The sequence below is a fragment of the Ruditapes philippinarum genome, unplaced genomic scaffold, assembly GCF_026571515.1.
Source record: "Ruditapes philippinarum isolate M1 unplaced genomic scaffold, ASM2657151v2 ctg3079_1_1_1_1, whole genome shotgun sequence".
Lineage (NCBI taxonomy): Eukaryota > Metazoa > Mollusca > Bivalvia > Venerida > Veneridae > Ruditapes > Ruditapes philippinarum.
The window spans coordinates 105629-118344 of NW_026859501.1; the positions used below are offsets into that span (position 1 = coordinate 105629).

General features: G+C 31.1%; 2 protein-coding genes across 3 annotated transcripts in view; one reads left to right on the forward strand and one right to left on the reverse strand.

Moving 5' to 3' along the window:
- Nucleotides 1-8907, reverse strand: part of LOC132756724 (location of vulva defective 1-like) — a 45361-nt gene extending 36454 nt beyond the window's left edge. For both annotated transcript variants that reach the window (XM_060747858.1, XM_060747857.1), the window contains exon 1: nucleotides 8774-8907. In XM_060747858.1, the coding sequence (XP_060603841.1) occupies nucleotides 8774-8778 (5 nt within the window). In that variant the 5' untranslated portion in view covers nucleotides 8779-8907. The remainder of the gene's footprint in view (nucleotides 1-8773) is intronic.
- On the forward strand, nucleotides 6255-9777 carry LOC132756726 (uncharacterized). The gene is made up of 2 exons (XM_060747860.1): nucleotides 6255-6384; nucleotides 9398-9777. The coding sequence occupies exons 1-2, from the start codon at nucleotides 6354-6356 to the stop codon at nucleotides 9760-9762; spliced, it is 396 nt and encodes a 131-aa protein (XP_060603843.1). The 5' UTR covers nucleotides 6255-6353; the 3' UTR covers nucleotides 9763-9777.
- The last annotated feature ends 2939 nt before the right edge of the window (nucleotides 9778-12716 follow it).

Consider the following 12716-nt stretch of genomic DNA (forward strand, 5'->3'; position numbering starts at 1 on the left):
GTGATTCGTAACGCCGTCCAGACTTCAAGAAAAAGGAAAAGGTCGCACGAACTTAGATCGGGAGAATAAGGGGGGTGCTTCACTTGTACAATTTTTTCTTCCTCCATGAACCTTTGTACTATATCACATTTATGAGATGAAACGTTATCATGAATGAGGTACAACCCTCTTAAACCAGTTCTTCGGCGACGATTTTCATAAAACGCCTTGACACGTTTCAAAATCTTATCCCGGTAGAACTTTCCAGTGACAGTTTTCCCTCCTGGAACTGCAACTTGTACCACAGTGCCTTGCGAATTAAAGAAAACCGCATACATCACTTTTTTAGCGCTCTTAGTCCTTTTAGCAATGGTGGGTCTAGCCTGGTCCTTGCGGAGCCATTGCTTGTTGTTTATGCGTCTCTTGGGCTCAAAATAGTAGATCCATGTTTCGTCTCCCGTAATTAGTTCATTTATTTTCCTTGAATCTAGCTTTTTGAATTTTTTCAATGTTTCTTTCGCAAGACGCACTCTTTCCTTTTTCTGATCCTTGGTCAGGAGATGGGGTACCCATCTGTCACAAACTTTTCTTAAATTCAATTCCTTCGTCAGAATGGTCTGAATGGTACCCGTTGATAAGTTCAGATAATAAGCTATCTCACGTACCGTGTACCGAGCATCATCTTTTTTTGTTTTCACAGCAGCAATGTTTCTGGAAGTGATTGCTGTCTGAGGTCTGCCAGAACGGTTCCTGTCTTTAGTACTAGTAAATGCTTTGAACCACCTGTACACAGTGCTTTTCGATACACTATTGATTCCAAGGTGACTATGCACTTCATTTAGAATCTTCTCTGCAGTTATTTCTAAACTACGCCGCACTTTTATGTATCCTCGAATTTCTATTTTTTCACTAGGTTTCATATTTACGTGTACAAATGACCAGTGTATTCGAGTATATGATAAATAATATACAATTACTTTTAAACGCATAAATTGATTTCAATGAAATTTTACACGATTGTCATCGAAAGGCTAAAAATAAGAATTGCAAATTGAATGGTTGTTTTCTACGATAGAACATTAGTCTCAAAACTTTTTGAACACCCCTCGTAAAAGAATGGATCGAACCTTGCACCTCTCATATATAAGGTAATCACGTAACAAACTGTGATATTGTCGATGTTAAGAGAAGCTATAAATTAAGCTAGTGGGAGTTTTCCAAAGGTTAGTTATAAACTCCACATTAATTCTCGCAACCTGTACTGACAGAATCGAAGTGGGATCGAATATTTAAGTGCGTGCTATAATGTATTCATAATTGACAAGTCAATAAAATCTAACTATATAATTATGTTTGACTTTGTTGTCACGTATGATACTCAAAACTGTCAATATATTTTTATAGATTAGCAAATTTTTCATAATGAACCAATTCACTTTATATTGAATTGACTACTGATTCATCAACTTTCTATAAAAAAAACAGTGAGGTTCTGCAATATATAAAACTTACAACGTTCAGGTATAAGTTGAAATATTTTGGCTGTCTTTTGACATTTTCATGATCGGTAGAGCTTCAACGAATTCAAATAATAATAATGGTGATGACGATGATGATGTTAATGATGTTGATGATGATGTTCATAATGATGATGATGATGATATTATTGATGATGATGATGATGATGATGATATTGATGATGATGATGATGACGACGACATGACCGACAACAACGACGATGGCTACGTAAACGATGATGATGATGATGATGAATGATAACAATAATAATATTGCTTATTTAAAATGTAGCAGTATATCTGTGTATTTTTCATATGGTTAATTATACTTCTTACTCGTTTAATGTTAAAAAATAAACTACTTCCTGTGTAACTAAACATCGTTTGATGGTGGTAATAATAAAACTATCCTTCCTTGTTCTTAAATGTCATAAGTATTTGTGCGAAATTTGACAACAAAATGACAGAAAATAGATTTTATTGAAGCTTACTAGTGATACAGCTTATGAGAGCATGTGAGTATAAATGATTTTAACTTGTAAATTTACGATTCATATTTGTACAGACTAAATAATATTTAGGTCATCTTTTCTTTCTTAAAGAGAATCTATTGACTATTGTTATCTGAATTGTTTTCTTACCATTGAAGGTATGTGATGTCTGTTAAACAACAAGTTGATAATACAATAAAACAGAAGAACATTATTCTAAAATATCAACTTGAAGAATATGCTCTTTTGAATTCAAAAATCAATAAAAGGAAATTCAATATTCACAAGATACAATATATCAAATACAGTACGCAGTAATATATTGATTATTCTATATGTGTTATATATACGTGTTACTATAAAAATAATCACTATATTTGAAGAACTAAGCTTATGTCATGTAGAAAAGCAGCGGACAGTCAATCTAAATGGGACACACTGTCTTTTTTCAGATGTCAAGTTTTTAAATGCATTTTTTTTCATTTCTTATCATCAATACTGACATTTTATTTGTCTCTGCTGTGACTTATTTCACATTCTTTTATTCTCGAAACGAAAAAGGAAAGCAATTGTACTCCCCTGGAAATCGGTAAATTTGCAAGTATATCCATTAAAAATATTCAGGGGATATGATTGAAATTCATACACTAATTTGAGAGCATTAATGGGCACTGGCCACTACTGATAATTTCTAACATGGACTTTGGAGATAAAAAATATGGCCCTTTTGAATTTAACACATTTTACATCATCCAGGCTCTTGTTTCATTCTCAAACTCTGATAAAAATCGGGCTGGCTTTTCACTGACAGCCTGTTTATACACTCTATACAAAATATAAAGAAAAGAAAATCTTATAGAATTGACGAATTCCTGTGTGATTTAGTTATATTAGGTACATTAGTTACAAAGATATTTTTTTGTTTCTCACAAGTAATGTATACTACAATAACACGGATCAAAAATTGTTATTTCGATTGAGTGTTGGCTTTTAACTATAATAAAGTTGTTCCCACTATCTTAGAAAGACGAGATATTAGCGCATATGATTTCAGTAAGACTATTCCCGATTAGATAAAATGCTGTTAATGTAAACGACATCGTGAGAAGAAAGTGTTCACCCAAAGCACAGTATATTCGCCAAGAAAGTATATAATAGTCATCAAAATAAATGTTATTTTATCTTTCAAATTAAAAAAAAATCTTCAGATTATGTCAACACCATATGAAATAATATGTTTTCTTATTTTACCACTTCATAAATAATGCGTATTTCTTTGCTTACCATCTTGTTTGAAATTATTTCAAAACAGTTATTTAAATTTGTACTTGTGTCATTAATCAAAACTCCTCTGTTTCTATCAATAAGTTCTTAAATTTTATTACACTCAACATTTTATTACAATTGGTTTGTTTACTGTTTATCCAAGTTGGGAAAATAAAGTTTTCTCAACAAAGGGAAAAAAGTATAACTAAGACATTTATTTCAATTTGACTCAATTATCAATATGGTTTGAAATTTTATACATTCTTTAACAAAGGAGTCGCAACAAATCTTCTGACAAATGACTAATCACTAATATGCAGCATCAGAAAGCCGTTCATTTTTCAGATGTCTGAGAAAGCAACTGAAATTTGTTGCGCTTATCTTATTTTCTATTGCTCAAATGACGTGATTTTTTCAGGTTTTACATCTAGTTTCGGCGAATTTTAGGCATGATCCATGTTTGTCTTATGTATTTTGGTGTACCATAAAGTTTTTTTAAAAAATGTCCCGTTAAATGAGTTGTGCGGCTGTCGCGTTACTTTTCTCAGATAAGGACATATACATGTATGTGTAAATTACTAACATATAAGTACAATGTCAGCGCTTAACTGGTTATTTCTTAACATATTTAAGCACTTTGAAAATAAAAAAAAACAACATACATCAAAATAAGTAAATATTCTAAGGTATATTAACCCTGCTACAGTTGAATTCAATTTTGTTGTTTCCCCTGAAAAAAAATGAATTTTACTCCCCCTTAATAGAACTAAACTTTATATGAAAAAGATACCATTCAATTTTTACATTATTGACCTGGATATTATAAAATGCGTAAAAGATTGTTTCGCTGTGCACTACTTTTTGCCTTTTTATCTGAATTGTATTTGTTCCGACTTCAAATTTATAGATGATATCTGACAGTTTAATCTCTTCATGTTGTGTTCATTATTTTGATATGCCAACTGTTTTTGTTGGATTTTAAGTCACACCGTACATTGATCTTCCAGCTTTACACGTGGCGACCTCATGATTGTGTGCCTTCACGAGTTCTTTTTTTTACAGGCACTTGCAAGCACCTCACATATCGGTGGATTAAACTATTTTAGCATTTCCGAATGTCATGTTATCTTTACCTGAGTAAATGTTACATTATTTTACAATGAACTTAAAAACCTTCAATAATAATAAGGAGACGACAGATTTTTAAAATGCATGATATATAATACGTCTCGCCTTTCCTTCCCTTCAACCGAACTAAAAAGAAGAAAAATCACTGCAATGACGTTAATCTGATATGTGTCATGTTTAACTGAATAGTGTAATATGTTTTCCACTAGCATTAATACTGATAAAAAAGAAGTCTGGGGAATATAATGCTCAAGTTATACATTAAAATATTGACATACAACTTGATTTTATAAATATTTGTTCATTTTATTTTTGGCCTTGTGTTGAATTGACAGTTTGTTATGCACACGGGAGGAAAATTGATAAACACATCTTATTTTAACCATTATCTAGTCGTCTATCATTTAAAATCTTACGGCATATTTGTATCATTATCATCATTTATGTCAATTTCTGTTAGAACGATTCACTTGCCCAAGCATTACGTTGCTTAAAAGTTCCTAACTGGTACTTAAATATACTAACGTTAAGACGTTTGCTGACATGTTATTCCTTATCAGTCAAAATATTACCTAAAATGTATTTATGCTATTTTGATATAGTGTTTTTTTTTCAACAATACAATATAGTAAGATTCTTTAAAATCATCAGCAGTTACGTTTGTATCACATTTGCCAGACATTTCAAAAGCAAGGACAACAATTGTGTAATTGACAAACAATAGACTTTATTCAATATCACAAATCAAAGATATTCAATATAAACAAAATAAAATTACATTTATTTTTAAAGCATTTTCAAGATAGGGTTTTTGTTAAATTATAAGTGTATAACACCATTGCATAAAGTATATCAGACTTATTTCCCGTCGTACCAGCGAAATAAAGCCATAATCAGCAAAATAAATGATTTATTGTTATCAATCTTGTTCTTGGAAATAATAAGATGTTGTGTTCATTTACTTCCTTGTCACATTTTTTAATTCTCTTCTTGTATGATTTTTATTAGTTTTCAATTTAATTCTTCCTTTTTAGCATCACTGAACAAAACTTAGATATTCTTGTATTCCATTGATATTAAGTTAAACCCCTGTAGGATTAAATGCTTTTAATATTAATGAGATATTGTGATATTCTGCCCGTAGAAAACATTTTATGTCCCAGGAGACTATAAAACAGTATCATTGGTATAGTTTGTAGGTAGCTAAAAAGCGATAAAGCTCTCTTTTTCTGCTTGGAATACATAATTAGAAAGACAGTTTTTATCATATTTCAGACACATTTTCATAATATTGTTATTTGTGAAACAATTCTGTATAAATCATTAAAAATTTTCAAAGGCATCAGTTAATAACGAGACTTCAGTTTTTAAGTATCATGATCCTGTCCTATTGTTTTCAATCTGAGAATAAAACATGGTTCAGAGAGCATTATGTATACCTATTATCATGAGGCTGTGATGTTACGAAAATTTTCTACTATTGACAGTCGGTAAACGAGAAGTGGATGGGCGACAGACCTGTTATCAAGCCCCACGGTACGGAACTATCTATTTATACTGTATACCAAATATCAGAAGGCTGTGATAAGGAGTTGCTGGGATGTGGTATTAATGTGTGGTTTTTGGTCCACATACACTATTTAATTACCATTTTATCAGTTTCCGTAAACGCAATAAATTTGTACGAAAGAAATCATATAGAAACGCTCTTGAAATACATGAGAATACTGTTGTTTAATCGATCTTTATATATACGTATATCTGCACTTAAACACAGAAAAAGTTTTTTTTTGTTCAATAAATAATCTATTTATTTAGATTAACATATCATGAAATCTTAACCTGACTTTTTATTCGACTAAATGTTTACAACCTACTTTATAAATAAGATCATGCGTTTAACATATTTTACTTCCTGATTTATCCTGTATAAACAAGTTATTGGCTTAGGAGGGAATATAAATAGTTAAAAATGCTCTTTGGAATTTTGATATTGCAAACATGTGAGTTATACTTTCTGGAATGTTTTGAATAATACATTCAAATCTTTAGAAGATAATTAATATGTTTATATGCTCCCCAAAAAATTTCAGGGGAGCATATAGTCGGCGCCTTGTCCGTCTGTCCGTCCGTCCGCACTCACAGGAGAGTAATTATGTGGCTAGAGGGACAATAGGTAACTGTTCTTTTCTCTTTGATGTCATTCATTCCGTAATGCTTTTATGTGGCTATTTTCTTTTGTGTGGCTAAAAAAACAAAAGAGAGAACAATAGAGTAGCCACATTATTACTCTCCTGTTAGAACGTCCGTCCGTCTGTCCGTCCGTTGTCTTGTCCGGAGCATAACTTGAAAACCCTTGGAGATAATTTGTTTAAACTTCATACAGTGGTAGAGGGCATTGAGAGGGATTGCAGTGTCAAAGAACCAAAACTCTATTTTGCCCGGTTTTTGAATTATCTCTCCTTATAGAAAAATCTTGTCCGGGACATAACTCTAAAACTATAAGAGATATCAACATGAAACTTTATAGGTGAATAGATCACGATGGGTAGATGTGCTGTGCATAAGAACAATAACTCTATTTGTCCTAATTTTGGAATTATTGCCCTTTGTTAATTTTAACACTTTGAACTTTGTCCGGAACATAACTCTAAAACTAAAAGAGATATCAAGATGAAACATTGTAGGTAGATAGATCTCATTAAGTAGAAATGTAGTGCAAAAGAACTATAACTCTGTTAAGCCTCATTTTTGAATTATCTCCCCTTTTAGAAAAATCTTGTCCAGGACATAGCTGTAAAACTATAAGAGATATCAACATGAAACTTTGTAGGTAGATATACCTCAATAGGTAGATGTACAGTGCACAAGAATCATAACTCTGCTGTGCCTAATTCAGGAGTTATTGCCCTTTGTTTATTTTTACTTTTTGAAGTTGTCCGGGACATAACTCGGAAACCATAAGAGATAAGAACAAGAAACTTTGTAGGTTGATAGATCACATTGATTAAAAGTGCAGTGCAAAGAACAGTAACTCTGCCTTGCCTTATCTTGGAATCATTGCACTTTGAACTTTTTCCAGGGACATAAATCTGAAACTACAAGTGGTGTACTTTATTGTGTCCAAAACCTATTCGGGGAGCATCACCCGGCTCAAACCGGGCTCTTGTTTCATATATGTAACTCTTTGATTGTTAAACAGAGTTTATGAATGAATACTTGCTATTTGTGTTAAAAATACGTTTAATATATTAAACAGTTTGAGGTTGTCAATATATAAATGTATATCTGTTATCTTGTATAACCTTTATGTATATATGTACTTGATATATTAAGAAGTGTTAAACTGAATCTAAAAATGCCTTGATTATACTAAATTAAATGAAAACAAGGCAATAGTCTATTTGAATATAGTTATCCGTCTCCTCAGTTATTTGTTACTATAATTTTACTATTCAATTTTAAATTTAGTTATTTTAATAATATTGACTCTCACATTCAGTTTGTTTATGTATTATTATTATTAATTTTTTTCAAACAAACATCTGATAATATGTACTACAGCCTTTGGTGACAAACAATGCTATTGACATTTGTTCGAAATCTGTTGAGAAATATTTGCACATTGAAGAGTAATTCTGTTATATTACATGTCAGGACATATTAATGACAAAGGTGGTAATACCACAAAGCAACTTTTGAAAAAAGTTTTGACAATATTTCATACAGACAACTTGTACTAGTGCATAACACATTCAGACTGCTCAAATAAACAGTGCAAAAAAAGTCGGAACAAATTATATTCAATAATTTTGTTTCATAGCATTTCAAGTTATCATTTTGTTTAAATCAATGTCGAGGTCATAAGTCTCGCGCTTGAACCGATTGATCTACGCGGGCTTGCTAGACTGGCGGCAATATTATCCCGTATATATCCCGACAACAACTTCTATAACTAAATTAGATAATATTAATAACGAATGCGTTTTTATGTGTGCCATGCTTTGTTAAGATTTTACAGAAAACTGTATATATTTTGAGTACCTGGAAACATTAAGGATGAAATATGTTTTTACAAAATCTTTTGAAAAGATAAAACAGGAGTGAACAATCGATCATGGTTTGAATAAAATTAAATAAATGTTGCACATTTGAAAAGAACAAACAACCTCTTGTGCCTGACATGCTAAGAAGCCAGGTTAAGCGGAGACCCGGTTTTTCAGGTTTCCGCCATGAATATATCTAAGCTTTGGGGAATAAAAGCAATCACTTTAACTTTCAGAGACGAACATGAGTGTGAACATATATACAACATGATCATATTTAAAAACAACACATGTTAATTAAAGAATACTTGGAGATGAATTTAGAGATTTTTAAAAGAAAACTTACTTCATATATCCAGATAGAATTTAAACTTGTATTCAACCCGAGCTCCTGGTTACGTATCCTCTTATTCTCGCGGAATGGGAGTAGATCTAAAATAAATACGAGTGACCTATTCGTTTACATATATAGATAATATGAATGAGGTGTAGAGATTATTGCCGTGTGCGAAGTAAGATAAACAAGGTATATAAACATATACACATGGAACTTAGTGATGAATAGAACAAATGTTAATACATTTCGAAGAATGCCTATTAAGCAGATACAGTCAATTGAAAATATAGTTTCCAGAAATACATTACCTGTCTGATAATTGGATATAAATTAACAATCGTGATGTGATCTAATACCATCTCAAATTATTATCGACTTGTGTGCACGCTACATCGTGTCTCTAAAACTGAAACTCCCCAAAAATCATTTGTATTATTCAGTGGTGATTATTCTATATCATTTATTACATAAATATATATATAAATTCGCGCATTTTTACTTTTATACATTTTGTAGTCTATTGACATGTTCTAACTATTCAATCATCATTTCAAAATTGTAATTGTATGATAACAGTTTTGTGCAAATTTCTAATTATTTTTAGTTATTATTTGTTTGATATTTAAATTATAGGTTTGTTTGCGGTCAAAGCTGATGTTATACTGACACCATGGCCTGCTCTAGCAGCTGTAGGAGAATCCTTTACATGGACATGTACATACACTGGTAGTGAGACAGTGTCTGGATTTTCATGGTTTTTGAATGGAAATACACTTGCCCTTATCATATCACCAGCATGTACACCATTTCGTGATCCACCAAACTCCTCATTATGTGAATATGACTGTCTATCTACAAATCAGGCAACATTTACCGTTAAACAGATTTCCAACATGAATAATGGTAACAGTTGGCAATGTGCAGTTGCTGCTCAAGAATACTTATACAGTAATTATGTTACCGTAACAGTTCAAGGTAATAGTCTTTCATTTTTATAAACAATAATAGTGGAAAAACAATTAAGATAACTTTATTTTATGCTTTTCAGTGGATTACTGATTTATCCGTGAAAATTATATTTGATAATTTCACAGAGAAAATTATGAAAATATAATTTCACTTTTTTCAATGACGAAACTACTTTTTTAAGATTTTCCCCATGTGGTACCTCAATTTTATTTTTACTGACAATTCTGACAATGTCAGGCTGTTAAAAGAAATAGCAAAGCTAAAATAGATAAATAACTTAAATGTCAAAAGTAATAAATGGAGAAAACTTACTTCTATTCATTCAAATTCCAATCACCAAATTTCGTCTCTAAATTTTTTTGTTTCGTTTTTACAGTCTGAAAAATACATTCGTTCCCAATGCAAAACTGCTCTTGATGACATTTGGGCATATTAAAGTATCCTACGAGCAATAACTGCCGTATGCTTTATGAAAAATTGAAAAGCATTGACAGCCATCACTCGTAGAATAAGTAAAACAACCCAGCGTTCCTTAGCAAGCTTTCAAGTTTTCCATTTTCCTAGCTCCTTTTCTGAATGTTTTCACTTCTGTCAACACTTATTTTTTGTCTGTTACAATCCTCAAATAAGTTTTCTTTCTTTTAAAAAGGTGTATGACTAACAAATCCAAATTATATCCCTCTGAATCTTACACAATTATTTTCCTCCCATGAAATACACAACTTTAAAAAATGGATGCCGCTTACATTTTACAAAGCCAGGTCTAATATAAATTCGCAGTAAGTAACAGAAATATGGATGGATGGTTGGACTTTTTCTCCGACAAGAATTGTTTGTTTTTATTATTAAAACAAGCGATCATTCATATTTTTTTAATAAAATGAATAAATATCACCGTCATTTAACCTTGATTTAACCTTGATTGGCGGACTTATTTTTCAGCTCAAGACTTCTTGTTTTTAATGTGAAATTCCGTCTAAATTGGGCTCTCAATGAGGGAAACAAATTTTAATATTAACGTTTAAATTATGGAAATTTCGTTTTCACTTGTTTTTAAGCATAAAATAAAATAAATATTTGTCTGTTTGTTGTGTAAGATGTAATTTTATTTCATCTCGTGAACTTTAAAAACAGTATTCTCACTCGTGGAGAATACTGTTTTTAAAGCCCACTCGATGAAATAAAATTTCATCTTACACACAAACAAACAAATATCCTCTATATTATGCCATTTCAGTCAACAGTTATATATATACTGTTAAATAAACTGACGGGCCACACAAACTCGAATATTCAGTAATTATCTATTGCATACGTTTTGGCTATATGCCTTCATCAGTGCAAAACATAATAAAATTACTGAAAGCCACGTCATAACGGAACACGCGTAAAACGCGCGGAAAACGTTATGGCGTTTAGCGGCAAAATATGATAACATATAGAAACAAATATTTATGTTATAAACAAAGCTGGTACATGAATTAAAATGGATCAATGGTGCTACAGATTTCTATAAGACAGTGTTAAGAAAAATAAGAGTAAAGAAAAAAGCATAATAATTTCATTTAAGACATTATAAATAAAACAAACTATTATTTAGTCCATTTGGAATCATAGATCCGAAAAGATTCTTTACATAAACGGTCCATGTTGTTATCGATAATTTCGATAGGCAAAAATGAAAAATCTGACAATGAACAATTTGTTTCAGGTGATCCGAAATGGATCGCAACATGTGAAACTGGATTAACGTTACAATTTCTTATATCAAATCTATGTTTATTATTTCTGCACGATACATTTTGATTAGTTTGACCTACGTTTTGCTTATTACAGCCTTTACATGCAATGAGGTAAATTACATTACTCGTAGTACAGTTAACATCATTATGTAAATCAAAAGAACGACCTGTAATGCTGCAATTAAATTGTGAACCAACAATAATATTGTTACAATGTGAACATCTACTTCGTTAACATTGGATAGATAAAAATGTACGATCAAGTAAAGCACTTCTCAAAAGATAAGCTCGAATATATTTTAGGACGTCTATAAGCTAAAATAGGTTTGAATTTGGTATGTATATACTGAACGCTTTCTTTATCAGACAAAAGTAATAGATTACAATATTGATTTAAGATTTCACCAATATTAAGCAGAGATGTATTAAAACATACAATAAAGGGTATTATTGAACTAGAATCTTTAACCATCATTTTGTGACTTGCCTTGAAATTTAGAAAACGCTTTCTCAATAATAGGTATGTATATATTAAATCCAAGTATATTGTATATTTTTGCTTTATTAATATAAACCTCTTTTTAAATTATTAATTAGCATATTTTCATGAAAAATGAAATGAAATGAAATGAAAAGACTCACAATTCTTTAGAAAAATACCGCGACCCTGTACAAAATACTTGTATGATGTATATAAAGTGAAAGTTTACATGCTGTTTTGTTTTCATTCCAATGTCATACCCTAATAATGTTATAAAATATCTGTTGAGCACCGAGAGGTGTCTTTGCTTTCAAATTTGTATTAATCGGGTAGACCGATATGATAAAAAATTTTCCTGGGTTTTTGTTTTTTCTGGGTAAATTACAGCTGAAGATTTAATATCGTATCTTACGAACAATGACCTCAAAATCACGGTCAAATGCTTGGCATATATTATTTTACATTGACACAGTTCCAATTTACTGACTTATCTTTGTAACAACATAAAACAGTACTTTATAACCACTTTTTATTTATATTACAGTGTCTGTAAACAGTGTAAGTTTAACACCACCTACTGGAGCAATTAGAGAAAATGTTGAGACAATATTTACCTGTGAGATATCAACTTCACGACCTGCAGCAAATATAACATGGTATAATGATATCTGGTAAAAAACAGGTGACAAGTGAAGTCTCTTCTACAACAGAAAGTGTTGGTGATCTAGAAAAATCGACAAGTGTGCTCAAGTATACCCCA

Coding starts and splice junctions, on each gene's coding strand:
- LOC132756726 (XM_060747860.1), top strand. CDS start 6,354: ATGCTCTTTGGAATTTTGATATTGCAAACAT. Junction 6,385..9,397: donor AATTTTGATATTGCAAACAT/GTGAGTTATACT, acceptor TTTAAATTATAG/GTTTGTTTGCGGTCAAAGCT.